This window comes from Eleutherodactylus coqui, chromosome 8, assembly GCF_035609145.1.
Source record: "Eleutherodactylus coqui strain aEleCoq1 chromosome 8, aEleCoq1.hap1, whole genome shotgun sequence".
Taxonomy (NCBI): domain Eukaryota; kingdom Metazoa; phylum Chordata; class Amphibia; order Anura; family Eleutherodactylidae; genus Eleutherodactylus; species Eleutherodactylus coqui.
In genome coordinates this window covers 124,189,052-124,216,673 of record NC_089844.1, presented here as the reverse complement: position 1 = coordinate 124,216,673, position 27,622 = coordinate 124,189,052, and the positions used below count along the sequence as shown (strand labels likewise).

General features: G+C 45.8%; 1 protein-coding gene and 1 long non-coding RNA gene across 2 annotated transcripts; one reads left to right on the top strand and one right to left on the bottom strand.

Moving 5' to 3' along the window:
• Positions 1-561: 561 nt before the first annotated feature.
• LOC136576791 (uncharacterized) lies at positions 562-7,586 on the bottom strand. Its single transcript, XR_010786406.1, has 2 exons — positions 7,521-7,586; positions 562-834 (listed from the first exon to the last, which is right to left on the bottom strand). It is a non-coding gene; the product is annotated as an uncharacterized lncRNA (long non-coding RNA).
• A 529-nt stretch (positions 7,587-8,115) lies between these two features.
• GET4 (guided entry of tail-anchored proteins factor 4) lies at positions 8,116-23,397 on the top strand. The gene is made up of 9 exons (XM_066576357.1): positions 8,116-8,364; positions 13,146-13,224; positions 14,198-14,279; positions 16,084-16,233; positions 16,321-16,459; positions 17,011-17,151; positions 17,766-17,841; positions 20,789-20,861; positions 22,600-23,397. Exons 1-9 carry the CDS (start codon positions 8,213-8,215, stop codon positions 22,689-22,691), a joined length of 984 nt encoding a protein of 327 aa, XP_066432454.1. The 5' UTR covers positions 8,116-8,212; the 3' UTR covers positions 22,692-23,397.
• Positions 23,398-27,622: the final 4,225 nt, after the last annotated feature.

Sequence of the window (27,622 nt, the reverse complement as noted above, 5' to 3'; positions counted from 1 at the left end):
GCAGTCCACTGTGTGATCCATCGGCAGCACCTTGTTGCTAAACATTTATGTGAGAGATTCCATGATTCTCTGCGCTATGTAATTAATGCTGGTAACAAGATAAAATCGCACTCTTGGAATGAACGTCTTTTCCACAAGCTCTGTTTAGACCTTGACGAAGAATTTGAATGTCTACTCCTACACCAAAGTGAGGTGGCTGTCAAGAGGAAAGCGCGTATGATGCTTCTATGAACTTTTTGACACAGTATTCGAGTTTCTTCGGCCGAGTGATCCAAGCCTTTGTGACGCAATCGAACTATAACGTTTTGATGTTGCCTATCTTGCAGACATATTTGACAAACTCAATGAGGTCAACACAAAGCTACAAGGAGACAAAATGAATTTCATTAAGGCTAAAGGTATAATCTCTTCCTTCATTGCCAAACTGGACCCTCATACCAATAACCTGAGTTGACGTGAGCTCTGTCAGTTTCCAAGTCTTCAAGAAATTGCATGCAAAGACAAAAAAGAGACGTTTTTTGCTCACACCTCAAATAAGCCAAAGAAGACATGCAAACTAGGTTTCATGATCTGTGTACCCTTGAAATACCAATGTGGGTACTCAATCTATTTTCAGCAGACACAGGAGTATTTCATCCCAGATTACAAGAGCAGTTGATAGACTTGAAACACGACAGTGAAGCCCAAGCACTTTAACAACAATGTGGCTATGAATGTTTTTGGGTGAAAGTGAAGAATTCCTATCCTATCCTGCGTCAGGAAGTTAGGTTGCTTGTGGTAGCTTTTCCATCTATGTACTTAGTGGAGAGGGGCTTCAGCGCGGTTCAGCAGCTCCTGACAAAAAAAAGAAAGCAACTTTAGATATGTGTAAGGGTCGACTTGAGACTGCGGTTGACAAAGATAGAACCAGATATTGCGAAATTGGCGTCTGCTCATCAGGCCCAAGGCAGCCATTAATGACACAGATTGATTGTGACAAACAGTATTATTAGTTGAATTTCATTGTTCTTGCATTTTAATTAGTCTTCTGACCATTAATGACTAAGGTGTATCTCGCATTTTCTTTATACATTGTACGTTTCTGTCGAATGATATAATTAAAGATGGTATTGTTGCTTCCCCCAAAAAATATATCTTCTGCAATAAAACCTATTTATTATTGTTTCCACAATTAACCTGCTTTTAAATATTTAGCACCTACTTTTTAGCAGACTAAGATACTTCTTTGGTAATTTTTAGAGACATCTTTTCACAATTAATGCTAATCTGTTAAGAACTATCAAACTTTCCAAAAAAAAAGTATTCGGTATTTTAATTTGTACTTTTAACTTTGTAAACAAGGTAAACTTTGACTGGGTTTAAACCAGTAAGGCTTGGGGTGCTAGCCACCATCCCAATACCTAAAGGGGGCGCTGGGCTGAAAAAGGTTGGGAACCACTGGTCTACACAAACCACCAGAAGTCACTTGCACAATATTGGACTGTGTTCCATCCACCTTACACCACCGCTCTCAAAGGTGGCCATGGTGCAGAGCAAGGCAGCAATGGAGGCTGGAATGGAGGTCTATCCTCTACAGTGATGAGTCCCACATTCTCAGATGTAGTGATAGCTGGAAATTGGTCTGGAGATCAAGTAGACAGCATAATGAAGAGGCTTTCACGAGGAAACATCACAATGGTTCTGCTCTCGGGACTATGGTGTGGGGTGGCACCCCTTTAGTCTTCATTCCAGGTATACTAACAGCTGCTCATGCAACCGTGAACAGCCTGTGTAGCCTAAACAAGCTAATATGGCCTGCAGCGCCTCTGGACTTATCTCCCATCGAAGACATCTGGTACATCATTGGTCAGCAATTGCAAAGGGACCAGCCAGCAGCGCATCTTGATGATTTGTGTGCCTACGTGCATTCAGTGGGGCAGATCATTCCTCAGACAACCATTAATAACCTCACCAATAGCATGCCAAGGAGTGTAAGCACGAGTTTCTGTGCATGGGGCTCATACTCAAAAATTAATTAATAGAGAATGTCTTGAATATTTTTTTTCCCATTTTTAATCATTTACATGTCATTAACGTGTCTATTGATCCTGCGATTTCCATAATTCCACAACGTTTCTTTTTCCTGGTGTTGAAATTTCATTGACGAGGCGTGTAAAAAAATATATTTTTAGACCAGCTGACACGAATGGATTTGCATTGTGGAATCCGCGGTCAGAGTCCGCACTGCAGATCTGCAGCAAATACCGTCCGTAACATGCTAGGTGAGAACACTTCTTCCTGCACTTGAGGAAACCAATTGCGATTTCCGTGAGCGGAGGAAAAATCGCAGCATGTTCTATTTTAGTGCGGATTCCGCATGGATGGCTTCTATTGAAGTCAATGGAAGCCATCTGATCTGCGGCCCATCCACAATTGACACTGCGGATAGGTCACGGGTACTTGCGTCATCGCCCTGCAACGGCACGGGAAAAAACAAAGATTGAGCAAAAAAATCTGTACTGCGCATGTCTTGATGGCGGCTGGCTGCAGCCGTCAACAGTACAGCTAGAGGAGACAAGAGAAAGGTATGTGCTGACGCCGGCTGCGCTCAGGGCCCAGATTCCGCTGCAGACTCCAGATACTACTACAGGAGAACAGAATAAATTATAGGTTACTGGTAGTCTTCTCTTTTTATTGTGTGAAGATGGACACCAGCTTGTGTTTAAAATTGGATCAGCATCTGCCAAAACGTTTTCATTGCATGTTCAAATACCACTAGGAGGCAAAAAAATTTTAAAACATTTTTTAACCCTTTCCAATCCACTGTCTGACGTCTGAAGACATTGTGATTGAAGGCTGTACAGCTCTGACGTCGGAAGACGTCCGTCAGGGTATTCTTACTGTATATTACTGGCCGCTCTGTTGTCGGGGGCCTCTCCAGCATGTCCCATACTGCAGTACTGGCTCTAGCCAGCAGATGGCGCCATTGTATAATGGCAGAAGGAGAAAGCCCCCTAGGAAACCCTGAATCCAAAATTGGATTGCAAAGGGTTAATAGTAGAGATGAGCAAACGTGCTCGGCCACGCCCCTTTTTCGCCCAAATACCGCGATTTTCAAGTACTTCCGTACTCGGGCGAAAAAATTCGGGGGGCGCCGTGGCGGCATGGGGGGTAGGAGTGGGGGGGGGAGAGGGAGAGAGAGACGGCTCCCCCGCTGTTCCCCGCTGCTACCCCCCGCACCGCCACGCCTCTCCCCGCCCCCCGGCGCCCCCCGAATCTTTTCACCCAAGTACTGAACTACTCGAAAATGGCGGTACTCGGACGAGTAATTACTTGAAACGAGTACGTTCGCTCATCTCTAGTTAATAGTATAAAAATGAAAACAAAAGTTCAAAAAAAAAACATTCTCCCATTTTTGACATAAAAAAATATAAAAATCACGCAATCAAAAAATGAATACAATATAACCTAAATTATTCCAAATGATGAAGGCTGTAAGGAAAAAACCCATACAATGCCAGAATTGGGATTTTTTCAGTCTCTTCCAGAGCTCTCAAAATAATATTAAAAACTGTATGCATCCTGAAATAATACCAAGGAGAACTAGCTTTGCCTGCAACTAGACAAGTCCTCACACAGCAACATCTATGGAAGAATAAACACATTATCAGGGCCACAATGTGGTGAGAAGAATCTTTTTTTTTTGGTAAAATAACTAAATTATGATAAAAACTATATGACTTTGTCATAAGCATAATCATAGTGACTGGCGCATATAGTTAACATGTCATTTCCTTTTGGTCCAGCCATGACAGTACAACTGGAGGTTGCCCTCTGTAGGGACAGGAAGAAGAGTTTAAAAGCCCCCCCCCCCCCCACTCCCCATGTTCTTCCTGACCATGTAATAGACACAAACAGGAGAGGGTTTTTTGTGTGGATTAGGTGGACTGGGCTTGATCGGTGGCTGCGGCTCTTCTTCCTCCCAGGACTAAGGTAAAATCCCCTGGTGCAAGCACCGAGTCGTGACCAACTCCTAGGATGACGTCACATTGTGACGTTTTCTTGGCAGACTGTTTTTGCGAGGTGGTTTGCCATTGTCTTCCCCGGGTTCTTCACTACGAAGGAACGCCCGCTGTGGCACAAGGAGTCATGATGTAGGCATGCCTCTTCGGAATCAGCATTTACGCCTGCCATAGGGCCATATTTAAATTCCCTAATAGTAGGGAACTAGGCGGAGGTCCCAATTTAGCCTGCAAGCGGTGAACAGTAAAGGCTTGGCTTGCCTCAGCAGCACTATGGATGGCTGTGAAGGCGATACCATGAGTGGTCCTCTGGGGCCACATCTACTGAACACTGCTGTTTATACAGCACTACAAGAGTTTCTTGTCATTCACTGGGTGTCAAAAAAACAGAGACTAAGGCCCCCTGTCCACGGCAGTTTATCACGCCGGCGCCGTGTCCACAAGCGGAGAATCATTGGGATTCTCCGCTCGCAGCGGGCAATTCGCAGCATGCTGCAAATTGCCCCGATTCTCCGAAATCAACCTATCTATTAGATAGGGCTGACTGGCGTTGATTTGGCGGCGGCTCCCGTGAAGGAGCTTCACCCCGGGATACCGCATCACCCGTGTACAGCCCGCCTTAGATTGACGTTAAAAAGAAGGCTAAGAAATGTGCTTTATATGTAAAAAAAACTGGAAGAAGGTTCTAAGCTCCAACTACGCATGAAATGTACAGCTAAAACTGTCATATCAGATGGCTGGTTGGAGAGGAGGTTCAAACATCTGTAGCTCATCTTTCTCCTGCTCCTAAACCTGGTCCTTCTAAGCCTATGAAAAGGACTTATCTAGTTCAGAGTCTGAAGCTTCTATTTAGGATCTGTCAGATGGGGAGCTGGTGGAGGAAGAAGAGCCTTTATAGATGAGGAGAAGAAGTACTACCATGTTTCCCCGAAAATAAGACCCTGTCTTATATTCATTTTCCCCCCAAAAGAGGCACAGGGTCTTATTTGTGGTGGGTGCCTTATACTCACCTAGCAGGAGCCGTCCGAGTCCCTTGCGCTAGTCCCAAGTGCTGCGGCAGGCTTCCGTGCAGCCCTCAATGCCAATGGAGCATCTCTTGCTGGGAACGGGCCTTGAATACCCTGCCTCCAACAAGTGAGTGCTGCGATTGGTTCACGAGCGTTTCCTCAGCCAATCAAAGCTGGAGCTCGATAAACCAATCACAGCCATTCAATGATGCCATTCAATGCAACAAAAAAAAGCCAAGTGTGACCGCAGCCTGAGGCTGGATTCCCACGAACGTATATCGGCTCGGTTTTCACGCCGAGCCGATATACGTCGTCCTGGTCTGCAGGGGGGGGGGGGAGGATGGAAGAGCCAGGACCAGTGCTCTCCCGCCCCCTCTCTGCCTCCTCTCCGCCCCTCTGCACTATTTGCAATGGGGAGAGGCGGGGGCGGGGCTAATTTGCAGAACTTAGCTCCGCCCCGCCCCACCTCCTTTCATTGCAAATAGTGCAGAGGGGTGGAGAGGAGGCAGAGAGGGGGCGGGAGCTCAGTTCCTGCTCCTGGCTCTTTCATCCTCCCCCCCTGCAGATGAGGACGACGTATATCGGCTGGGCGTGAAAACCGAGCCGATATACGTTTGTGTGAATCCAGCCTAATGGCCCCTTTCCAGCAGCATAAGCGCCTCAGCCCAATGTATTTTACTGCACTTTTTCCGCAGGACATGTGAATTTCAACGTTGGATGCGAATAGGAACCAAATGAAATAGCTAATTAGTCTAATGAGTTCCAGATGTGCTCCTTGTCCAGCGGAGTTACGCAGCGTTTCACCCATCTTCTTGCGTATTGCGCGCGCAAATATGTCCGTGTGAAGCCACCTTAAAAGGACATTATACGCTTATGATGACGGCCCTTGAAATATGCTGATGAAAAAAATAAGCTAAAAATGGGCGGTCTTTGGCAAATCTAAAAAGCACAAATTTCCAACAGACCTCAAAATTAAAAATCAAGTTCTAAAACTCCAAAATGTAATAAAAAACTAAATTTATGGAGGTCCTAAAATGCATTGGGTATCGAAGGGGTTAAAGCACATAGTTGCTGTAAGACAGGGGTGTCAAACTCATTTTCACCGGGGGCCACATCAGGCTTATGGTGACCTTCAAAGGTCTGATTGTAAGACAGTACAGTAAGGGCTCGTTCACACCAGCGTATTTGCGTACATAATATGCAGTGAATAGAAGCCATTGAGTTCATTCACATGATGGATATTTTCACACAGCATGACCTATTCTGTTACGTACTGCGCGCCCCAATAGGCCATTGAAGTGAATGGGCCGCGCAAATACGTGGTGAACGCGCAGGAAACCGATGTATTCACTGCATATTAGCGCACCGTCTCAGTGGGCCCGTCTGCGTTCTTTTCTGCGCGCCCAAATACGTAGGTATAAGCGATTTTCGATTGCGCAAACACGTAGCGCATTTGTGCGACCGAAATGCAATTACGTCCGTGTGAACGAACCCTAATAGTGACCCCCATAGTGGTCCCAGTAGTCATAGTGACCCCTATAGTGGTCGCAGTAGTCATAGTGACCCCTATAGTGGTCGCAGTAGTCCTAGTGACCCCTATAGTGGTCGCAGTAGTCATAGTGACCCCCATAGTGGTCGCAGTAGTCATAGTGACCCCTATAGTGGTCGCAGTAGTCCTAGTGACCCCTATAGTGGTCGCAGTAGTCATAGTGACCCCTATAGTGGTCGCAGTAGTCATAGTGACCCCTATAGTGGTCGCAGTAGTCATAGTGACCCCTATAGTGGTCGCAGTAGTCATAGTGACCCCTATAGTGGTTGCAGTAGTCATAGTGACCCCTACAGTGGCCCCAGTAGTAACAGCGACCCCCACAGTAATATTAACCTCTTCCCAGCAGCATTAACCCCCACCAGCAATATTAACCCCTTCCCCTCGCACCAATATTAACCCCCTCCCAGCAACAGTATTAACCCCCACCCACCCAGCAGCAATATTAACCCCCACCAGCAATATTACCACCCCACCCCCGCAGCAATATTAACCCCCCATCCCCTTCCCAACCCGGCAGCAATATTAACCCCCTGCCAGCAACAATATTAATCCCCTTCCAGCAGCAATATTAACCCCCACACCCAGCAACAATATTAACCCTCCCAGCAATATTAACCCCTCCCCCCCGCAGAAATATTAACCCCCTCCCAGCAACAGTATTAACCCCCACCCCCACCAGCAATATTACCACCCCACCCCCACAGCAATATTAACCCCCTCCCAGCAGCAATATTAACCCCCTGCCAGCAACAATATTAACCCCTCCCCAACACATCAGCAATATTAACCCCCTCATCCCCCTAACACACCAGCAATATTAACCCCCTCATCCCCCTAACACACCAGCAATATTAACCCCCTCACCCCCGGCAGCAATCAGCAATATTAACCTCCTCCCAGCAACAACAATATTAACCCCCCAGCAGCAATATTAACTTCCCCCTTCCCCAGCCATATGCTTACCTCCTCCTTGCTGTCAGCGCCGTTCCTCCTCGGATCCTGCTGAGCCCGGGTGGCATATTATCTTTTTCCACAAGACTTCTGCACTATTGAGCAATTCCAGCAACCTGATTGGTTGTTTGGTGAATCAGCGAACCCAAACAACCAATCACTGTGAATCAGCCAACCCAGACAACCAATCACGTTGCTGGAATTGCTGAATAGTGCAGAAGTCTTGTGGAAAAAGTTCATATGCGCCCGGGTGCACAGAGTGCAGCACGGCACGCTTCCTCCCTGAGTCCTCTCCTGCGGAACTGCAGAGCAGGGAACTCAGGGGAGAAGGATTCCGGCTGCACACTGATATCAGAGTGTGCGCCAGGATCAGCGCTGTCAGTGTGATTACCAGTGGGGAGCTGCGGCACCCCAGCTGGTAATCACTACAGTGGTGAGCGGCCGTCGGCATGCCGCGGGCCACATAACATGAGGCAGCGGTTGTGTCTGACACATGTGCTGTAAGAGGAGAGGCTTCTGTAACTTCACGGTGTTATTATGTTGCTATCACACCTGGCACTAGCCAATCAGCAACGGCCCCCGAGTCACATGACACGCTGCTGGGTTCTCCGTTTGACTACATTCGGCTTCCGTACGTCGGAGAGAGGCACGAGCGTGTGAGTTGCTGATCTGCGCAGCTCCGGTGACGTCTCTGTGCCGTCCCTATGATGGCTGCTGCAATGGCGGAGCAAGAGGGCTCCAAAGGCAGCGCCCGGAACCGGGGTGGAGTACAACGCGTCGAAGGGAAGCTGCGGGCCAGCGTGGAGAAGGGCGACTACTACGAGGCCCACCAGATGTACCGCACGTTATTCTTCAGGTACGGCAGGGGGCGGGGCTTCTGGCTCTATTTTTCTACGATCCTTCCTCCTGACTACAACGTTCCAGAGCTTTCCAAGGCCTTTCCCTGAAGTGACTGTTGATTGGTTAATGGCTTTCTGGTTGCTAGGGGAAGGGCGGGGTTTCCGCAATCCTGCTAGTGGATTGGCTGCGCGCTTTGTCACTCTGTCAACGATCGTATATTAACCCTTTGGCCGTTTGAAAGCCTGACAGTTACCTCGCTGCTGATTGGTTGACGTGTCCTAGTTGCTATGGGTCTCGTCCTGCCTGCTCAGGGCGGCCATTGGAGCTGCTGTTCACTATATTAATGTCCCAGTGTGGCCTTGTGGTGACATCTGGCAGGTGACAGCTGTTAGACCGGTGCCTCACAGGTGGGCAGCCATGGGGCTCAGCATCACCATGTGGTTACTGGTGGCCATTACTGTTGCCATGCGCTAGTTGTTGACAGTATGCCTGACCGGAATTCCCGCGTGAGAAGGCAATAATAGAACGTGCGCCGTGCGGGCGTATTGTAATCTGAGAAGACCAAATAAACCAGTGTAAGCCGTAAGGTGACGGTTATCGCTACTTCCTGGCGCTGCGTTCGCGCTCTTGTATCTCTGTTCACCCCTAGGAGCAGAAAAACGGAAATGACAGAAGCGTCAGTTCTGCCGCCAACGTTCCCTTATTGACTATAGTTGGGGCTGTTGTGTTTTTATCATGGCGTCCAGCAGAGAAAATTGTGCTTCGCTATATATATATATATATATATTTTTTTTATTTTGCCACAACTTTTAACAGAATTTGTGACACAGAGGTGAGCCGAGCGAAGCCTCTAAAAATGGCGTAATTTGGCACGTTGGAGGAAACGTAAGGCCAGGCGCACGGGCGTAACTTCTGCCTATAGTTAGTCCCTATCTTTTACTCACCGGTGGGGTTTTTTTGGGGGGGGGGGGGGGCTGGATGTCTTCCCCCCCCCCCCCCCCCCCCCAAAATAAAAACGTACATACGCGCGGTGAAAACAATGCAATTTATTTTTACGGACTGAAATCGCGAGTTTCGCGGAGACCCCATTATAGCCAGTGGAGTCTGTCTGGCATCATTCAGCTCAATGACCCGGTACATTGGCACAGATCTGTATGGGGGTTCTCGGTGCTCCCCCAGTGGCGGATATCGGAGGTGAGGCTCGGTCAGTTGGATTTCAGCTACCTGATGTTCCTGCGGGTAGCGGCGATCTTCCCTACTGTGAACAGACATGTGCCCGGCTGAACCAAAGTGGCATTCATCAGATCGATATCTCGTGTGTGGATAACTTGCAGCCTTCCCCACTGCCGATGCAAGCACTTGTGGAATCCCCCCCCCTAACCCATGCGGATGTGCTGTAGAGGGGATTCTCTGTGTTCTTGTAGATCAACTTCTTCCCTCCAAAGCCTGCTGGGACTTTCCTAATCTGTGGGTGTCATTAAACTGGTCTGACCTGTTTGTGGATCCTACATTACATTCAGGTTGTGTGTGATGCTCAGCATCCATCATACATGGGGCAGGCCGAGGAGCCCATGTGCTGCAAAGTGTACAACCGGTGCTTAACTGTTTGGGTTGTGTATGCACTTCTTTATTGCTCAGACATGGCAGATGTGGCCTCTGAAGCCTGTAATATATTGTCCAGCTCTGGAATACGGCAGCCCACCAAACATACCGGAGTTGGACACCTGAGCAAGCATCAAAAAAGGATTTATTTCCATGTGTTAATATTTGGAGCCGCCTCATTTTGCCTTAATGACATCGGATTCTCTCTGTGGCACACTTTTTATTAATGTATGACACACTTCAGCTGGTATTTCCCTCCATTCATCCTGCAAATGTCTGGTGAGTTCTACCAAAGAAGATGCATTGGCCCATCAACAGTGGTTCAAGGAGCGTCATCGTTAGACAGTTGAGGAATGGAAGAATGTTCTATGGAGGGACGAATCGCACTACTACATCTTCAAATCAGATGGAGGTACCTGGGTGTGGAGGAGCCTGGGGAACGTCTTTTGAGTGTGTTGTGCCAATATTTCAGTACGGGAGAGGTTCCGTTGTGATCTGGGGATGTGTTACGCAGCATGGTCTTGGTCCATTGGGTGTAGTGACAAGAACCATGAGCACGGAGATGTATCCTGACATACTACACAATAATGTGCTGCCAACAATGTGGTAATACTCTGGGAATGGTCGGCCATACTTCCAACAAGACAATGTGCCTTGTCACAAATCCAACGCTGTTTTACCTTGGTTTGAGGATATGAATCTTCCATGACTAGACTGGCTGTACAGAGTCTGACCTGAAAATCTTTGGGCGGAACTGGACGTCGGATGAGAAATATCAACAGCATCCATCTTCTTTCAGAGAACTTAGTAGGTGTTTGCAGGATGAATGTAGGGAAATAACAGCTGAAGTGCATCAGGCATTAGTAGAAAGTATACCACAGAGAGTATCTGATGTCACTGGGGCTGAAGGAGCCCCACTAAGTATTAAGATATGGAACTAAATACTATTCTTGGTTCAGGCGTGCAATTACTGTTGTAGGATCGTGTAGTAAATTCTGATTTCTCTTCCCCCCCCCCCCCCCCCCCCTGCCAACATGCTGGATTACTGAATTCTCTGTGATGCCCTGACTGCCGGTTCTAACAGAAGCAATGAAGCTGATGAATACAAACCTATCCGGACGGACCTTGTTGACACTAATGGGTCCGTTGGGTTCCATCTCTTTAAACCTCATGAATCGGGCTGTGTTGTTCTTACAACCAAAAATACCCGAAAGTTTAATAGAAACCCCAAGAAATCCATGTAGCGCAAGTGTGAACAGGATGTAAGGCACACACATCCATTCACCTTCTCCTTAGCCCCTTCTGTATATCAGTGCTGTGCCTACAGATGGCGGTGGTTGACATACCAGCAGATGCTCACCCATGCCAGCCTTCGCACCTGCAGCTTCACCTCATCTTCACGCATAGATATTGTGCCCCTGGACTTCTCCATCACCTTCAGGAGCCTTTCAAGACATGCCAAGTGCAGATCTTTTAGATTTCTGTTAAAGGGGTCCTCCTACCAAAGATATAGATATACACCGGGTAGGTGGTGAATGTTTGATCGCTGGGACCCCCATGAATCATGAGTATGGTGCACCCCCAGGGGACTGGAGCATGTGTGACCACTGCGCCATTCACTTCTGTGGGAGCCGGGTAGATGGCCAAGCGCATTACTTGGCTATCTCCTAAGACAATGAATGGAACGATGGTCACTGATCCGCGTTGTTTCTCTAGTCACAAGGGGGCTCGGGTGCACCTTTGTTGTGATCCCTGGGGGTCCCAACAATCAATGTTTATCGCCTATCCTGTGGATGCTAAATATTTTTGTTGGGGTAATTCGCTTATTAAGATTTATGTACTATAAAGTTCCCGATTCAAGGACTGATACTGTAAGTAGCCAGACGATACGAACGTGCCTAGACCCTAAACTTGGGGCTCCTTTACACTGGCCAAAAAGGTGCATGATTGTGAATGAAAATGCAGAATTATGAAACCAATCATTTTCGATGTTTTCACTCAGGTGATGCAGCTTTTTTTGTTAATTTTTTTCACACATGTTCTATCTTTTTGCGATATCACTCATTGTTTTCAAAGGGAGAACTTTGCGATCCTCTGCCACAGCTGTGACAGCCGCTGCAGGGGATCCCTTCAGCCCTGTGGGGGAATCCCTTCAGAAGCGGCGGGGCCGAAGGGATTCCCTGCAGTGATACAAGGCTGGTTTCACATAAAACCGCCTCGCATCCAGTGGTTTCACGTGGATTGCAAGGGCGATCTCGCCGTCGCCAGTGTGAGGCAGCCTTTAGGGTGGCTTCACACAGGATGACTGTTGGGGGCATTAAAGCATCTGACAGCCATCCCAGCAATTATCTGTCCTGAGCTTTCACACAGAAGTAATAATTGCTCAGTAATTGGAGGTAGAGAGTGCCAGAGATCTCATCCGGCCGCCCACCTCCATTCACAGTGAACAGGCAGTCATCTGTAGATGAATGACTGCCTGTTTACTTGGGCCGACAGTCGCTTGTTGAGCTAAAGAACAACTGATCGATTATCACTCACCTGCCCCATCAGTGCTGTGTTTACATGGGGCGACAATTGCCCGTAAGCGCTTTCTTGAACGGTCAGCCACCCATAAAAAGTAAGGCGCCAGCAGCAAATATTTAGGTTGTTTTTGGCTCCCTGGGTTTTTGAACTTGCTCAGCTAGATGAGCTGTAGAGTATATATTGTATATAGTTCTCTTGACCTGCATTAACAGTGACCAGTAATTGGTAGTTCTGATCCCTCATTGGATCAGAACTCCTTCTAGACAACCTTCTGCCGCTGCTTTCTAGTCAGCAAATCAATCTGGAAGCGGTTTATGTGATTTCTAGGCCCGCATGAAGGCTACATTCTCACTGATCGTTCGCTTGTTGCACACAAACAATTATCGAGCTGAAAACCCTAACGATTATTTGCCCAATAGTCGTGCCAGGTGATTGGGTCCATGTGATGCCAGCTGCTGGCGGTTTACAGAAACTGGGTCATAATGCCCCGAATGTGCGCACACTGCACTTTATAAAGCTACACCGAACTGTAAATAAACTATGTGACTGATTGCATCGGTTTGGGTTGATGATGCGGCGCGGATCCCCCTGCACACAGCCCGTACCCACTGAGTCTTCAAGAGGCGATGCAAATTCATCTCTCTTAGCTAATGTCTTTTTCTTCTCTCTCAGGTATATGTCGCAGAACAAACACGCAGAAGCAAGAGAATTAATGTATTCCGGGGCTCTGCTCTTCTTCAGCCATGGTCAAGTAAGAGCATGTTCCACATTTCTCCAATGTTCAGTGACCTATTGTAGAATCCATCACACTCAATGCTCAGGAGTCGGGTGGATCGGTGGAAATGTTTCATTATTCTCTTTCTACCACTGGATGCATTTTTCTGTTATGGTGTATTATATGACACAATGGAGGCTGTAAAGCTGCAATTTCAGCTCCATAATAGAAAACCCTTCCATTGTTAAAGTTCTGAGGAGGTACGGCAGAGGCTCTGCCCCCAACCCGGCGACCCTGTGCACATCCTTTTTTTTTTTTTAAATGTTTTGTTGTGCCGCGCTATCGCCTAGCGTCAATTACAGAAGGCCCACAGATCGGACGGCTTCCATTGACTTCAATGGAAGCCATCCACCCAGAGTCCGGGCTACAATAGAGCATGCTGTGAATTATATTTTTTATTTTTTTTAAATTTTTACTTTTTTTAAAGGCACACTGTGTCCGTATGTATGTATGTGTGTGTGTGTGGAGTAAAGGAATCTCCACGCACATCTACAGGCAAATTGAGCAGTGGATCGCCCACACCGGTGACGACCTTGGGATCCGCAATTCAATTTGCCCCGTGTGCAGGTGGCCTTAGCGTTCACTGATTCGCACGTCCCTAGTCAGGACTACACACACGCGGTGAACGGCCGGTGCTCTGAGCTGGTGTAATGCATTGAGTTGCAGAAGGTTTCTACAGTTTGGGCGCACTCACACATCATTAATTTGCTTGGATTTTGGTGCAGCAGATTTCACACTTTCAATTGAATCCGAATCGAAGGAGTGATGTGCTGCAGACAAAATCTGCAGCAAATCGATGACGCTTAAACGCGCCCCTATTCACGTTAACCATCGAATCTTGGGATTGAATTATATTACATGCAGCAGATACAGATTGAGAGTCGCAGATGTTTTAGCCCAAGTCTGAGAGAAACACAGTTGTCACTTTTGTCTTTTATTTCCCTTGAAGCAAAACAGCGCGGCGGATCTGTCCATGCTTGTCCTGGAGTCACTAGAGAAGTCGGAAGCTAAAGTGACTGAAGAATTACTAGGTCAGTGCGCATGTCTTGTAAAAATAACTTTCAGCTGACACACGAGGTCCGACTATTCCAGGGCTTCACATCCACATCTCACTGTACTCTGTTGTGGACATAGATTCCTTCAAGGGCTTGCACAATGCATTGGAGCAGATGGCGCAATCTTAGGTATTCTTGAAGATTGTTTTCTTCACTTCCATAGGGATTGGGCTTCAGACACATAAGGTTCTGTGGGAGGGCAGAGCTCCTAAACAGGTTGTGTTGTTTGCTAGACACTAAGTAGGATAGGTTGTTCAGGTAAGATGTTAGCTGTTCTTGTGCGCCAAGCACATAGCGTGTGGGTATATTGTCAGTGACCACCTATGGTAATATTCATGGTCACAATCTGACTACATTTTCAATTGCACCCGTGATCTGGCCTCTTTTAAATTACTAAAAAAAAAAAGCAAAGAAGACAGCCATACTTATTGGTATCCTGATACAGAATGCAAGGGCAGGTATAAACACCACATTCCTCAGCATATAGACAACCTGCTATACAGAGGAGCACTGCATGGGTGTAAACAACCGCTCGCATACCTACCACATATTGAGGGGAGGGGCTGCTTAGTATTCACAGAAAAGGCATACATATAGGGTGCCAGACCGAATGATATGTGTGATGCACCATATAGGCTTACAACCTATTAATGACGCCATATACCATTTTTAATTCTATTTGTTGATATGTATATGCTATCCTACAAAAAGTAATTGGGCACCTGAGCAAAAATCAACAATAGTATTTATCTCCATATGTTACTACTTAGTGGGGCTCCTTTGGCTGTAATGATGTTGGATACTCCATGACGTAGTTTTTGTTAATGTCTAATACAGCTCAGCTGGTATTTCCCTTTATTCATCCTGCAAACATCTGACGAGTGTCTGTCCCAAAGATGTTCAAGGTTGAGTATGTTCATGATTCTTGTCACTACAATCAGCAGACCGAGACCATGCCACGTAAAACATCCCCAGACCATAACAGAACCTCTGTCGTACTTAACTGTTGGTACAACATACTCAAAAGGCATTCCTCAGGCTCCTCCACACTCGGGTACCTTCATCTGAATTGAAAATGGAGAAATAAATCATGCTACTCCATAGAATACTCTTCCATTGTTGAACTGTCCATTGACGAAGCTCCTTGCACTATGAGAGAGAGCCTGATGCAGCTTTTATGAGAGAACGTGCCAGGCATTTACAGGATGAATGGAGGGAAATATCAGCTGAAGTGTATCAGGCTTTAGTATAAAGTTTGCCACGGAGAGTATTCATATGTCATTAGGGCCAAAGGAGCCCCATTAAGTATTAGCATATGGAAATAACTACTACTTTTGATTCTTGCTCAGGTGTGTAATTAATTACTTTCGGTAGGATGGTGTATTTACAGGTTTAGTAGTAATCTTCAGTGGGTTATTATATTCTGCTGGTTGTCAGTTGACACAGTTGTCAGGCACAGCCCTAACTACTTGGCTAAGTTGCTATAATGTAGTGGGGATGGCTTTTCCTACATCAGATTGCCATACAGTGATTGGTGTAAATACTTACAGTCGGCTCTGTCCAGGGAATGCTGGGAGTGTGAGACTTCAGCTAGGAAGGATTGTGCATGCAGCTGTAGGCCGTTACGACTACAAGATATGGAGATTATGCCCATCTGGCCTGTCTTAAAATAAATCTAAGTTTTATATTATATGCACACGTTTTGGGTATTGACTTATTTTCCCTTTTTGGGTTTCTCATTTGCAGTAAAATATTAACTGTATAACTTCTATTTCTGTAGAAAACTTGGCCAAATTGTTCAGTTTGATGGATCCAAACTCTCCTGAGCGAGTGGCTTTTGTATCCCGAGCTCTTAAGTGGTCGACTGGAGGATCAGGAAAATTAGGTCACCCAAAGTTACATCAGTTACTGGCTGTAACACTATGGAAAGGTAGGCTGCACCGTGGGGGGAGGGGAGAATAAGTTTATATACCCGGAGCATTTTGAGTAAATGATAATAAACCGCCTCCTTTTTCAGAGCAAAACTACTATGAATCCCGTTACCACTTCCTGCACTCCTCTGATGGGGAAGGCTGCGCAAATATGTTAGTAGAATATTCATCCACTCGAGGCTACCGTAGCGAGGTGGACATGTTCGTGGCCCAGGCTGTCCTGCAGTAAGTTCCTTCTTTTAGAAGAGGCTTCTAGTGCTTCATCTGCCATTTTAAATAACCCGGTTACCAGCTTTAGGGGTTGTACCAAGTTATAAAGTTATCCCCTGTCTGCAGCATAGGGGATAGCTATGCGATCAGTGGAGATCCAACCGCTGGGACCACTATCGATCTCAAGACTGGGGAACTGAAGGTCCCTGCATAAACGGAGCGGAGGTAGAGCATGTTACTACCACTCTGTTCGTTTCAATGGGAGTATTGGAAATTACTGAGCTCTTGTACGCTACAGTTTTTGATGCTCCCATTGGAATAAATGGAGCTGTGACACACACATGCACAAGCTGCGCTTCATTAACGTGGAGAACTTTTGGGACCCTCACTGCTCGATCAGTAGGGTCTCAGTACTCGAATAACTTTCTAACTTGGCACAACTCCTCCAAGTGATTATTCCGCACACACTCAGTAGCTGGAAACGTATTTCAGTGCTTAAATCTGCGCTACTACAAGAAGTGTTTCACATATTTTATGTTATTGTTTTTTTTTCCTTTCAATTGCAGATTCCTTTGTTTAAAAAATAAAACAAGCGCTTTAGTGGTCTTCACGACGTACACAGAGAAGCATCCATCAATAGAGAAGGGTCCTCCGTTTGTACAGCCCCTATTAAACTTCATTTGGTTTCTACTACTGGCTGTAGAGGGGTAGGTCTGTCTTTCTTTTACTGGGACAAAACTGGTAGAAGTTGAAGGGAACTTGTCAGCAGGTTTGGCTGCTTGTACTACGGGGCGACATGAACCCAGGAGCGGAATGCCCACTTGGCCCATGTGCTGCTCCATTTCAGAAAAAAACATACTCACAAGTTTGACTCAAAGATGAACTTTCGTGTTGAAGGGCCTGCTGCACCGGGCTCCCTGCCCCCAGCATAAAAAGTGCCGGCTCCTTTCCCTGATTGTATGTAGTACAGTTACGGTATAAGGCAGTTACGGTATAAGGCAGTGCCGGTTACTGTTACTCTATGGATTATTTTAGGCACAGTTTAGGATTATTGGTAATTGACTTAATCAAAAGCAAAATGGAGCTGCCGAGCTTTTCCAGAAGCGATACAAAAGTGCAGGAAGGTGGATCGGACCAGCGACATACAGGGCAGCTCTATGGGCAGTTGTTGGTTTACTGTGGATGGGATTATGGGGAGGTTATATTTTGGAGGTTGCTCTGCTCCATAGAAATATGAGATGTCAGGTCTCCATTAACGAGTTTTCAGCTTTTCTTTTCTAATTTTGTTAATTGTGATTAAATGTATTCTCTTTATTTCTAGTGGGAAATTAACCGTATTTACAGTATTGTGTGAACAGTATCAGCCGTCGTTAAAAAGAGATCCAATGTATAATGAGGTAGGTGGAAACCGATCAGAATAAACATTGACGTAATCTAGGCAGGAAGAATATGCAGGGATTAGAACACAAAGTAACCATAAGATGAGATGCCAAGTATCACATTGCTAGGAGTGTTGGATTCGGGGATTTGACCGGCTCTACATTAATCTGCCATTGTCTACAACAGTGTTCCCCAACTCCAGTCCTCAGGGACCACCAACAGGTCATGTTTTCAGAATATTCCATAGTAAGAACACCTGTGGCAATGTCTGAGGCGCCGACAATAATTACATCACCTGTGCAATACTGAGGAAATCCTGAAAACATGACCTGTTGGCGGTCCCTGAGGACTGGAGTTGGGGAACACTGGTCTACAACACTCCGGAGAGACTTCTGTTCTGTACAGGTTCCCAGGCGGTCATGGCAATCACTTCTTGGGAATTGGGTATGCTCCTGAGTTTACAAGTGTGTCCTGCAAGAAAAGCCTTTGGATTTCCTGTTTGACAGGGCACAACCTTGAGGGTGAAGTGCATGCCTGCATTCTGGGTAAAGGCAGGACTTTTGGTCTTTGCTTGGAGGGCTGCATTAATATATCTTGGTGCAGGTCAGGAAGAACAAGACAGTGATGTGTTTCTCACAAGACGTTCTTTTAAAGCATCACGTCTAATGATCGATTCTCCGTGCAGCACCATTCCTTTAATTGGGTAGTCTGACCCTGGACGTGAACTGATATATTATGCGTTTTCTTCGTAGGCTGCAGATGTGCTTCACGGATCTTTTCTAGCAGCTTTTCACTTCTTAGGCTAAATTTGCACAGAAATAACCTGCACATACCACTCTTCTCTTAGACCGCTAGTCTGAATTTGAAAAATCACTGCAAGTCCGATTTTTTTTTTTTTTTTTTTTTTTTTGTATAAAATTCTTGTTAAAAAATTGCCGATTTTCTATGGAAACATACAAAGTCATTCACGACCCTCGGCGACCCTAAAGCAGATCACCCTCCATGTTTTTCAGTTATTTATTTTATTTTTTTCCCATTTTGTGCGTCAGTAAATCCTGAGGATCTATCGGCAGCTCTCCTAACTTGTCTGCCTCAGTAACGCCTTAGGAACATGGTTTCTCAAAATCCTACCTTATGATGTTCCTAATTTTATTCCTTTTTGTAAATGCATGAATAAATTGACTACTGGGTGTAACGATTCACCTTCTCAATAGGGTCTGTCCCCTCTGATTGGACAGCAACAGAGTAAGGATACACCTCCATCTAATAACGGCGGTTGTCAATTTATTCATCTCTTTCTAGGAGGAATAACAAAGTGTAGAATTATAATGGAAGATACTACAGAATTGTTATATTTTGGAGCATGCAATGATTTCCTAAGGCTGCCTGTCCATGTCGTTCATTGCGTTACCTGGGGTGATAATCCGTTTGCTATAGAAAAAGCAGCCACGGTATCCTCGAGCAGAGAATCATAGCGATTTTCCACGTGCAGGATCTAAGTCGTGGCATGCCACGATTCCCTGCGGTGAGCCTATCTGTCATATAGGCTCACCACAGAGAACTGACAGCCCCGCTCCACCGCGGCGGAATATCCAACGGCAGTGGGCAGGGGGCCTAAACAGACTTGGCAGGTGCCAATATTCGGTGCACATGGCACTATATAGTGTTTTTTAGGTGCTAAGACTAAGGCTGCCCACACACATTCAACAACTGTTATCCCCGGCTGCCCCAGCTCAGCTGAACATTTAGGGAGGTAAGCCGTAGTCAACCAGCTTATTTCTCAAGGAACCACGGTATTGGGCTTTGAAATTCAACATCCCCAATCCTTCTTTCCCCTGACACCATTTGTCATTAGTGGCAGAGCCAGATAATAATCTTTATTTATATAGTGCCAACATATTCCGCAGCGCTTACAAGACAGGGGAACAGAAACAAAACCACGGTTACATGTAGTAATCGGTTCAAGGAAACAGTAGGGGTAAGAGGCCTGCGCCAATATGCACATTCAGCCGGTGGGGACAACTAAAGTCTGATGTGTTTGGGGACCTTAAGACTAGGGGGGGTCTTCACATGCTATTTTAGCTATCTGTTGTATGCGCCTGATTAAAAGAATATTGAAACGTGTTACTCAACGTAACCATTGACTACAATTGGTCAGACATGGTTCGTAAGTGCGTGCGTCTGATTACGTTTGGAGCTCCCTTATGCTTGTGTAAGCTCTTCTTGTAGGATAGGGTAGTGTAGTATACCAGGTATATGCTTGTGTAAGCTCTTTGTTTAGATTTATTTTGTACATTGCAGTCAATAGGAGACGTATAGACTTTATAACGCTTTGTTTGCGTATACCTAGGCAAAAAGTGTTCAACCACAAAACTTTATTTAAAGGGGTTGTCCGGTTACTTTTTGAACTTCTATGTCAGATGCATCTGTGTGAAAATAGCAAATTCACAGCAGTACTTGCCCGTCCTTGGCTTCGGCAACTCAGCGTTGCAGCCCTGCTGGTCTCTTGCTGCAGCATAGTCAGGTGACTGCTCTTTGCTAATTGGAGGTCACAGCATCGCCAATCAGAACTCCTGCCGTCATGGCTCCCAGGAAGTGAGTGCCCATGCCAGGAGAACGGGCAGTGATGCCAATGGAAGGTAAGTACTGCTTAATTTGTTTTCACACAGATGCAGCTGACGTTTGGAAAAGTAACCGGACAACCCCTAGAAGACTCTTCAGTAAAAACGTATATGCAGTATCAGACTGTCATGGCTATATTTTAATGCATACACTTAAACGTACGCGTGTGGAAAATTGCATACGTTGGTATCCAGTTTTTCTCGTGTACGTTTATCATATATGTTAAATGTGCATTATGAGAGTGATGTGAACGGCTCCCAACCTTCATGCAATCACAGGATATCTGGTTACACTGCGCATAATATTGTTTATCAAGGTTACAACTTTTCTTCTCTTTTGCAGTATTTGGATAGGATAGGACAGATTTTCTTTGGCGTACCTCCTAAACAATCGTCTTCCTATGGGGGATTATTAGGTGAGTTGGAAAAAGTGTCAGTGTTGAGTACAGTGCTACAACTGAAGGGGATTTCCTGAAAAGATCCGTCGCGCCCCCCCCCCCTCAGAAACTGCATCACTCATGTCCATGGATTGCCGTATATACTCACGTATAAGCCAAGTTTTTTTTTAGCGCAAAAAAAAGTGCTGACAAAGCTACCCTCGGCTTATGCTCGAGTGAGGGGGGAAAAAAACAGCGGTGCGGCAAGTTGCTTGAGACTTCTCCCGGCTGTAATCACCCTGGCTCGCTTTTGAGTTTCCCCGCCATCAGCGCTGTGTAACTAAGCGCTGTGATTGGATCGAGCGCCAGACAATCGTAGCTGGCGCTTGATCATTCACAGCCATTCAGTGAATGCCATCACTGAATGCCTGTGATTGTTTAGTCGAGTGCCGGCTGTGATTGGCTGGCGCTCGATCCAATCACAGTGCTTAGTTACACAGGAATTCAAAACCAAGCCAGGGAGATGACAGCTCGGGATGTCTTGTATTGCAGCACGGCCACATTCAAGCCAAAACTACAATACCAGACAAGTGCACCACTTATTAGCACATATTGAACATACTGCAGTTTAAAGAGGACCTGTCATGTTGTAAAGTAAGCGGGACTGGTTGCATAGCTGTGTAGCTGTGGCAGACAGTGTTTTTTTTTTTTTGGTTTTTTTTCCCATACTTGTTTCTATTTGTCCTTTCTGGCGCTTCTTGGATTCAACTTCCAGCCCTGTGAATCTGTCAAGTGGGTGTTCCCCACCGTTCAGTGTCAATCAAGTCCAGCATCACCAATTGACAATGGTGGGGAGCGCCCACTTGATCGATTCACGGTACTGGGAGTCAGCCAAGAAGAGTCCATATGGGTCAATGGAGGCAGGTATGGAAAAAGGAGAAAAAATGCTGCTGGAGCTGCTGCAGCTGTAGAGCTCATTTTACAACATGACAGGCCCTCTTAAATCATTCTTTTTTTATGTGCATTTTATTCATTGGGGCATCTATACCCGCATCAGCATGCCCCATTCTTGCCATGCCATCCTATCAGCTTCAATGAAGAAAACTGTACTTTCACATGGGCAAATAAATGCACGAATAATCACCCAAATGAGCAATTTTGGGCGGCTGTTGGCCCTGTCAACATGGCACCCAACAGGGGACTGAGTGAGAACTTGTTCGATAGTCGGGAGTCGTTCTTTTTCAGGTCGCTGCAACAAAGTGACTAGTGAGCGACTTCTCTCTCCAGTATAAACAGGCAGTTGTTGATCTTTGAATGGCTGGCTGTTTGCACTGAATGGAGGCCGGAAGCTGGAAGAGATCTCCTGCGCTGTCCACCTCCATTCAATGAACGGCTATCGCTCCTCTGTGAAGGCACTGGAGCGATGACCTATCTGCACATGTTGGATCTGCTGTGAACTTTAGACAACGGCACAATCCACACCAAATGGTGTGGATTTTGCAGTGGATTTCTCCCCCTTCCCCATTTGCAAGGGTGAAATCTGCTGGGAAAATCCACAGCATAAATTCACATGCTGCAAGCTTAAAATCCACAAAGTTGGTCAATTTACACTATAGACTTTACTTATTTTTTTTCTGCACCATCTCGTAAATCCATCCATATTGCTCACATTGTAAAACACTGCAGATCTTATGCAGCTAACTCCATTGTGGAGAATCCACAGCATTTCCATAACTCCCCTTTAAATATATATATGATTTTTTTTCTTCTTCTGAAGGTAATCTGTTAAATAGCCTAATGGGAGCCGGGGATGAGGACGAAGACGTGGAAGACGGGCAGGACGACAGCAGTCCCATCGAGCTAGATTGAGCAGGAGAAAATATTTGATTTTAGGAGCTGCATGAATCAGAACAATAAAAACTGGAGCCCAAAAGACTTCATTCCATGATCCGAGTCTCTGAAGAGTCATTTCTGAGCAGCGGTAATGAGCTGTCCTCTTATTCAGATGATGGAAGAATTAAGTGTTTGCTCTAAATAAATTATGTCACGGGGGTAGCTGAAACGAATAGTGAAATAGAGTGAATGTCGGCAAACCTACCCAGCTCTGCTATATATATATTTTTTATTCTTTCTATGAATGCCAAGCAAGCACATGGTTTTCTTACAATGTGACAGCCAAGCAGATCAACCTATCAGATACCCTGTGTCACCCTACTTGTCACTATTCCTCCATAGCTTAATGTCACAGCCAATCCCGACAGCAAGAATTCTGCCTATCATGAAGATTTGGGATTCCTCCACCCCCTACCCCACCCCTATTGTGTGATTGTCTTGTATGTTAGCGGCACAGCCAATATAAACACCTCTATCAATTTATTTAATTACAGTGGACTTTCTTTTAATATGCAATATTTATTACCGACGCGGTGATTTTGTACACTTACTCTCTTCAGTACAAAACCGGGATGTCACGTTGGCACTGAAACTGTCATTTTCTTTATAAAAGCAGAGTCGTGCTGGGATCGGTGGAACGGACAAATGCAGTGCTATGGAATAAATCATACAATGTATCTTATGGCTCGTGGGCAGTGCTTGTCTTTACTGTTTAGAAGCCGGATATCTGCAGTCAGAGGCCATACGAGGTGCAGCAATGAATTGTGATTGGCATTGATCCTGCGGCTTGCTCCTATATGGGGTGTCCTAGTTAAAGTTGTGACGGGGCAAATCATGACCTAAGCTTCATCACATTGCTGATGTGTAATGAGAGAAAACTCATTGTATGGCAAGCTGGGTGAAAACTAATTTTAAGCATGAAATACACTTTGTAATTGCTTGATTTCAATGCAGGAAGAACAAATGGCTTCCGTCAGCAGGTTCTCGACGTGTCCTGCTGAAATGCATAGCTGTGCGCAAAGGACGCATTGGTATTAACAGCAATTGATTTGTCCGTCAGCAATTGTCCAACTGCACCCATTACGCAGGGTGATCACGTCGTTCACTGGTATAGCATAGGCTTTTTCAGCAGGCCATGCCATGCCATGACGCAGCCCATAAAAGCATCATGGGGTTGCAGCTGAAAGTGTGGCCTATGAAACTGCGAGGGATAATCCTTCAGTAAAGGTGTCGTTCTCCGTTAGCTTTTCCTCATAAAGGACTGGACCGATTTTAGATGTTGGCCAAACGTACCTAGCCAGACCTTCATGCTGAACCGTCACTGCATGACTCTGTGTTCTATCTTGCTCAGACACGGTGAATACCTTATCTCTGTTGAATTTGGGCTCTTCAGTCCATATGATGAAGGTAGTAAAATCCAGATCCTGTTCCACCTTCCATGATGGTTACTCTCAGTATATAATGTGACGCTCTGCATCTCCAGGATAAAGTTGCAGCTGTGGGGTTTTATGATATGGATAAAGATTGTCCCCCCTCAGAATTTGATGTACTTTGGATCTTGTAAAATCGGTGTGTCGTGCCGCTGTCCAAACATTAAACATGGAATTTTGCTCAGAGGAAGTCAAAACTGTGGCCTTTGCTACTGTATAGATCTAATGTTACCGGTCAGCTTGGATGTTAATCGGCGTCTTTTTCACTGACACATCCTGGTGGGATCGCCCTTTTCAGGGCGGTGCTCTGCTGTCTGATGAAGTGGAGGTGTCCGGCACAGTACAGAACAACTTTGTCCTGTCAGGTTGACTCTTCAGTTAAGTCGATGATATGCTCGGATGATTTGGATCTTCACCAAACATTTGTTGTGCCTTTTTGCCATTTTTTTTTTTTTTTGTCTGCATTCACCATAAATTACTAGATAACATAACTCTGTGTTGTGTATGGCTGTTTACTGCTTGTCACGGCACGGACCATTTCACTGGACAGCAGAACACTGCCCTGAAAAAGGTGATCCCACCAGGATGTAAATGGAGTAGCCACTGACTGATGAACAGGACTGGAGGAACAAACTGAGCTGACAGATAACAGTTAAGAGCACAAACCAGGCTTGTCCCAAGACCATACCTGGCACCTTTCCTGGGGTGGGGTTGGTTTTAATGGGCAGCAGGGAACCTGATTGGATTCCAGTTGGGGCAGAGAAAATAGTGCTTTAAACTACTTGAATTTGACAGCTCGATGGCATCAGCAATGTGATGAAGCCGACCTCCCTGTCACAAGGTTATAGGGGACACCCAGTATACTGTGTCTTACATAAAGGCTCAGATCCACAAGACCATCTTGGAGCGTAAATGGGTTTTGGGAAACTAGAATTCCTTGTGCCCCTCTGGTCCGTCAGACGTGTGTCTGGAATTGCAGCTCTGATATGCCCACGTGCATGAGGTTGAGTTGCAATACCAGACCCAGCCAGTGAGCAGAAGTGGCATCACTCAGAAAGGACCTTTCATCCTCTACAATTTCCTACAACCCACTTAAAAATTGCCTGAGTTCTAGTTGGCTACATGTCGCTATTAATTATGTGCACAAAGGAACGTCCAAACCGGATCCGATCCCTAAAAACCGGTATGTTGGTGTTGCTATCAAACCTGTCAATTTTCTAAGGCAGGCGTGTAAATGAAAGCCGTTCCAAGACTGATTGCTATGAAGTGTTTCTAAAGCACCCCATCATGTTTCTATATATCGGTGGTTCATATAGCTGGCCAATAAAAGTCTGTTTAAACTCTGTATGCTGAAATGTAGTCCCTTATCGCTGAGCTCAGGCCTTGTGGCTGCAGGTTGGCGCTGCACCCGACATGCAAATGGCAACGGAAGGGGGCAAAAAGAACGCCAGTTCACCAGCCCCTCCTAAACCCAGTAGGGAGAGCAGGGACACGTTTGACCAGACGTATCCAGGAAAGTGCAACTCACTTAAAGGTTTGGAAGAAATACAGATTTGAAGCCCCTTTCTGAGTATTGAGAAGATGATGATATTTATTATTTGCTGACTGCACCAGAAACGAGTCAAAAATGTCAATATTTTTGGGATTGTGAGTATCTTTTTAATACTCAAAAGGAATTTCTTTAATGGTTTCCATAAAAAATAAAAATGTTTCTTTTTAGGCTTTATGCACACGAGTGTCTTTATGCGGCTATTTAACCACGTTTTTACGCCAGCAGCCAATCGCGACCATCTGAAGCATTGGCCTCCAGTGGATTTGTTCAGATGACCAATATTTAGCCACATAACAATATTGCGCTGGAAAAAATTGCACATACCCAACCGGAAAAGATAGCTCTGGCTGTATCTTTTGACCGATATATGCTGGCGGCTCCTATACACTCCTATGGGAGCTGGGAAAAAAGGGAGAGGCAGTTTATCAGCGTCCAACGAAGGGAAAAGCATACAGGTGTCTCTATTCAGGCAGCTGAAGTCATTCCAAGGATTTATGCCAAGCGAGGGATTTCCAGGCTGCGCCATGTTTTTCGCCTATACATCACACCCACCCGTGTGAATGGACGATAAAACGCTAATTAAGCTCGATTTTACGGCACGTGCGGGTGACCGTTAATACGCATACGGAAGGAGCCCTTAATCTGTGTTTTTCTTCAACCTTCTGGATGAATTGGGCTCTTAACTACATTACATGGATGGGACACGGAGCAGCTTGTCATCTGCATAAATCATTAACTGACAGAAACCAGTATATACACTGGAGGGCTACATTTAATTTTCAGCAACTGCACTAAGCGCTCCCGTCCACATGGGGCAGTATTCCTGTGGGATCTACTGTATGCACCATGCATTGCTGCGGTTCTGAAGGCCACAGCTGCTCCAACGTGCTCCTAGTTGAGTGTCCAATATAGTGGACATTCAGGGTGCCTTTAAAGAGTAACTGCACTATTTACAAACGGTTTGACATGTTAGAGCAACATGTCCAAAGTGACGATCAGTGGGGTGCTACTGCTGAGACTCCTGCTGATCACAGCAAGGAGGATGCGGTACGTCTCACTTGCCTCCTCTTGGCAGCTGAAGATGGGCACATAGCTGTCTATAGACATTTTCTATAAACATCTGGCTGTCTGTCTCTGCTGCTTGTCAGCCCCTTTTGGCAGCTGCAGACAGATGCAAAGGGGCACAGAGCTTGGGTGGCTGCATTTACCCCTCTATCAATGATCAGTGGGGGTCTCAGCAGCAACATCCCAACTGATCAAAACTTTTTACATGTCACACTGATGTGGCAAAAGTTAATAAAAGTGCATTTACTCTTTTTAAGCTTACAGGATGCAATAGAAATGTGCTCCCCGCTGCAGCGACACTCAGAGGTCTAGTCAGGGACTAAATGTCAGAAAACTGCATTTGAGTCTGTTGTAGGAGACTTTAAGCTACATCCACATTAGTGGAAGATCTGCCGTGGATTTACCCTACGGACTTGAAGAAGTGAAATCTGCAGCATAAGGGCTCATTCCAACGTGCTCAAATGAAATGCACACACAAAGTATTTTCCTTCTGTGAACAAACCCTTTGCAGTCAATGGGCTCTATTCACTGCATAGTGTGTGTGTGCTAATATGTTCACGTGACGCAGGCCTAATGCTACAAAATTAAAACCCGTATTGCGGGTCAATTTATACTTCAGATTTATTTTTAATGGTGGATGAGGTTTCTTGCAATCGCCTCCACACTGCTCGTACTGTTGCACGGTGCGTTTGCTCTGCAATATTCTTACTCCATGTGAACAGATCTTAGGCTCCATGATTCATTGCGGCACGGAGTCTCTCGGTACATATAGCTTCCCCACCCTGCAACTCCTTACAACATTGTAACCTACATTGAGGAAAAGGCTGCAAATAACGCGGATCGATTCCAACAGACGTGGC

What these genes read in the sequence shown, in the direction of transcription:
- GET4 (XM_066576357.1), top strand. Translation starts at nt 8,213, where the DNA reads ATGATGGCTGCTGCAATGGCGGAGCAAGAGGGCTCCAAAGGCAGCGCC. An exon ending in TACCGCACGTTATTCTTCAG is followed by an intron (nt 8,365 to 13,145) that starts GTACGGCAGGGG and finishes CTTCTCTCTCAG; the next exon opens with GTATATGTCGCAGAACAAAC. An exon ending in GTGGCCCAGGCTGTCCTGCA is followed by an intron (nt 16,460 to 17,010) that starts GTAAGTTCCTTC and finishes TTTCAATTGCAG; the next exon opens with ATTCCTTTGTTTAAAAAATA.